This window comes from Cyclopterus lumpus, chromosome 12 (genome assembly GCF_009769545.1).
Source record: "Cyclopterus lumpus isolate fCycLum1 chromosome 12, fCycLum1.pri, whole genome shotgun sequence".
Taxonomy (NCBI): Eukaryota; Metazoa; Chordata; class Actinopteri; order Perciformes; family Cyclopteridae; genus Cyclopterus; species Cyclopterus lumpus.
In genome coordinates, this window is record NC_046977.1 from 316555 (window position 1) to 320966 (window position 4412).

General features: G+C 39.7%; 1 protein-coding gene across 9 annotated transcripts in view; it reads left to right on the top strand.

The window, feature by feature from the left end:
- Positions 1 to 647: 647 nt before the first annotated feature.
- Positions 648 to 4412, top strand: part of dmtn (dematin actin binding protein) — a 17922-nt gene continuing 14157 nt past the window's right edge. Inside the window, exons 1-3 of one of the 9 annotated variants that reach the window (XM_034547045.1) lie at positions 705 to 952; positions 2320 to 2483; positions 3345 to 3391. In XM_034547045.1, the coding sequence (XP_034402936.1) occupies positions 2438 to 2483; positions 3345 to 3391 (93 nt within the window). In that variant the 5' untranslated portion in view covers positions 705 to 952; positions 2320 to 2437. Of the gene's footprint in view, positions 953 to 2095; positions 2484 to 3344; positions 3392 to 4412 lie in introns of those variants that run through there. The other 8 variants (XM_034547046.1, XM_034547048.1, XM_034547049.1 and 5 more) reach the window with 8 other exon arrangements.

A 4412-nucleotide genomic window follows, 5' to 3' on the forward strand; every position in this document is an offset into this window, starting at 1 on the left:
TCCCTCCTGGGGTGCTCTTCACCCTCTGGTCGAACCACGGCCGCTAAGTCGGGCAGTGGGGGTCTGTGGTGGCGGGGCGTGGTTAGGCTCAGCTGGAGGGGTGTGGGGGAGGGGCTCAGGGAACAGGTGCTGGGAAGAGTAGATGTAGGTGTACAGTCAGCTGTAGGTGATTGTGTCTCTGCCCTATATGAGGTGGATAGGGATGGAGAGCATATATGCATATATGCATATATATATATATATATATATATATATATATATATATACATATATATATATTCATATACATAAAATATTTTGTTATGTCAAACTTATTTTTCGTTATTATTGACAGCAGGAATCAAAGTGTTTACTGCGCCACCTGGTGGACAAAGTGTCATGTTTTATTTCACCACTAATATCAAATTAAATATGTTATTGTAAAATAATAAATAAATGAAGGTACAAAAACACATAAATAACTCGATATAATAGAATAAAAAACAATAGAGAGACAAACAGCTTGATTAAAATGTTTTATTTTCACCAACAGGAACTTTAATACAAACCTATTGATTATTGTCTCCTATCAATAATCAATAATCCACCGGATGTAATAGTTCATCATATTAATATGAACATGTTACAGTATGTGAAGTCATCATAACACATCTTCCTCCTCCTCTTCCTCCGGAGGCCCCCCCCCCTCCAGCATAAAAGCAGGCTCGTCACGCAGCACCCCTCCTCCGCTTCCTCCCCCCTCGTCTCCTCTCCTCCGCCCTCGTCTCCTCTCCTCCGCCCTCCTCGACTGTAGCAGGAGAGGAGCGTCCCCGTCGGTCTCCGGTCTCCTGGTCCTGTTCCTGGTCCTGGTCCTGGTTCTGGCCCTGGTTCTGGCCCTGGTCCTGGTCCTGGTCCTGGTCCTGGTCTTGGTCCTGGATATCTTCCGGCTCTGTGGGATTTATTCTGTTTGGAGGTAAGAGGACCGAGACCTGCAGGATCCGGTCCCGGTTCTTTCGCCGCGTTTAGGCGGAACATTCAGGCCGTGTTTTCATCCCCCCCCCCCCCCCCCCCCCCCCTTCTGTTTTAACGTCGACTGATCCGTTTGATCAGATCTTTATCAATATGTTTTAATGTTCCAGCAGCTCGTGTTTATTCACAATTATAAAAATAACAATAAACATTGCTTCTTTCTGATCATGACGCAGATCGATACTCCAATTAATTGGTTAGAAAATAGTAAACATGCTGAGATGTCCAGTCTTTAAATGAGAATATAATAATAATAATATTTATATAATAATATCATTATTATATATAATAATATTATTATATATCATAATATCATTATGAGATATGTATATATATATATATATATATATATATATATATATATATTATTATTATTATATATAATAATAACACATTTAAGGAGGAACCGGATAACATTTTAATTTCCTTTCCATTTTAATAAGTTCAGTTAATCTTCAATGCAGGAAACAATCAACTTATTGATTAATCTGATCGATTACCTTATTGATTGTTTCTCATTCCTCCAAAACATCATAGAAATACTGTTATTCATAAAATAATCAAAACACAATAAACTGAATTTATTTACGTTTCAGACATTTTCGTAATTAATACACACACGCACACACTGTCGGAGCTCTCAGTTCGTCCTCGGAGATTAAAATATTGATTTTGTTTATTAGTAGTTAGTTCAAATACCTCAAACTAAAATGTAAAAGTACAGAAGTATAATCAGCAAAAGTACTTCAAGTATCAAAAGTACTGCTTCTTTCACATTGTTATATTATAATATGTAATAAAAATAATATATTTATCACTGAAACATGTGAGAACATGTTAAAGTTCTGCATCAGATCATGAAAGGATATATTGTGTATGTACAGTATATATAGATGTGTATATATATACATATATATATATAGATGTGTATATATATATATACATATATACGTATATATATATATAGATGTGTATATATATATATACATATATACGTATATATATATACACATCTATATATATATACATATATACGTATATATATATATATATATATATATATATATATATATATATAGATGTGTATATATATATACATATATACGTATATATATACATCTATAATATATATAATATATTGATATATTCTCCTATAATCATCTTCTATTATGACGTCATTGCCATAAAACCAGAGTTCAGACGTCTGTCAACATGAAGCTAATTAGCTTAGCTTAGCATAAGAAGCTCCATAGAACACTTATCTTTCTGCTATAATTACTGACATGCTGCCACACATCTGGATCTCTGGAGGGGTTCTACTAAAGACCTGAAACAGGATCCGGTTCTGGTCTGAAGGTCCAGGTCTGTCTGAGGAAACTGATCTGGAGTCAGTTTGAAACAGGAAGTCTGGAGGAGGAGCCGAACCATCATGACTGTTGAGGACCGAAAGGGCGTTGGCCCGTCTGGAGGAGCAGATAAGGAGGGGGAGGGGGAGGGGGAGGAGGAGGTGGATGAGGAGGAGGAGGGGGAGGGGGAGGCGGGGAGGTGGAGGAGGAGGGGGAGGTGGAATAGGAGGAGGGGAGGAGGAAGAGGATGAGGAGGAGGAGGAAGAGGGGGAGGAGGAAGAGGAGGAGGAGGAGGGGAGGAGGAGGTGGAGGAGGAGGAGGAGGAGGAAGAGGAGGAGGAGGAAGAGGAGGAGGAGGAGGAGGAGGAGGAAGAGGATAAGGAGGAGGGGGAGGAGGGGGAGGAGGAGGATGGGGGGAGGAGGTGGGATGGGAGGAGGGGAGGAGGAGGAGGAGGGGAGGAGGGGGGGGGAGGAAGTGGGGGAGGAGGAGGTGGAATAGGAGGAGGGGAGGAGGAAGAGGATGAGGAGGAGGAGGAGGAGGAGGGGGGGAGGAGGTGGGATAGGAGGAGGGGAGGAGGAGGAGGAAGAGGAAGAGGATAAGGAGGATGATGAGGAGGAGGGGGAGGACGAGGAGGAAGAGGAGGAGGGGGAGGAGGAGGAAGAGGAGGAAAGAGACAACTTGATGAAGGAATTCTTCCTTTAGCAGAGATGGAAGAGCTCTCATGTTCTTTAAGGTCTCCTCCTCCTCCTCTTCTTCCTCCTCTTCTTCCTCTTCCTCCTCCTCATCTTCTTCCTCCTCTTCTTCATCTTCCTCCTCTTCCTGCTCCTCCTCTTCCTCCTCCTCTTCCTGCTCCTCCTCCTCCTCTTCCTCGTCCTCCTCCCCTTCCTCTTGATCTGTTGACCAATAAGAAGCCATCTGTACAGATCTGATCTCTGATTGGACGGAACACTTTCATGACTCATCAATAAAACATCTTTATTTCTGTTCCAGGTGGTTCAAACCAACAGAAGAACGGGTTCTCTCCAGCCATGCAGAAGGTAATCAATAATCAATAATCATTAATCAATCTTCAATCATCAATACTCATTAATCAATACTTATTCATCAATACTCAATCATCAATACCCATTAATCAATATTCAATAATCAATATTCAATAATCAATTCTCATGAATCAATACTTATTCATCATCACTCAATCATCAATACCCATTAATCAATATTCAATAATCAATATTCAATAATCAATTCTCATGAATCAATACTTACTCATCAATACTCAACAGGGTTGCAAAATTCTGGGAATATTCAAAGTTGGAAACTTTCCACGTGAATTAACGGGAATAAACTGGAAATGTTGGGGTAATTTAACTGTAATTACTGTATTGTTTTTGACATTTTGTGAGTAGAACTTTATTCTTTCATCGAACAACAAAAACATGAACGTTGAATAAAAAAGGTGTATTCCCTATGATCACCACCCCCCAACCCAATTTTTTTTTTTTTAGTGTTTTTCCCTGAATCCTTTCAGGTCTAAATGTTTTCTTCCTGGACCTCATCAACGTCCTCCTCACTGCTGTAAAAAGTTAGTCTACTGTATACAAATAAACTTTATTAAAATGAACATGAACAAGTAATCAATATGCTAGGTAATGACAAACAGTGTTGGGAAAGTTCACTTTCTACATGAACTAGTTCAGTTCATAGTTCACATATTTTAATATAATATACTTAGTTCATAATTCAAAATGTTGAACTAAGTTCACAGCTCCAAAAAGTGAACTACTTCAGTTATTTTTTTTTAGCTCAAAATCTCAAAAAAGCTCAAAATCACAAATCACAAACTCCTCAGAGAGCTTTATAACCTGTACACATAGGACATCCTCTGACCTTTGACCTTCACATCCTCTGACCTTTGACCTTCACATCCTCTGACCTTTGACTCTCACATCCTCTGACCTTTGACCTTCACATCCTCTGACCTTTGACCTTCACATCCTCTGACCTTTGACTCTCACATCCTCTGACCTTTGATTCTCACATCCTCTGACCTTTGAC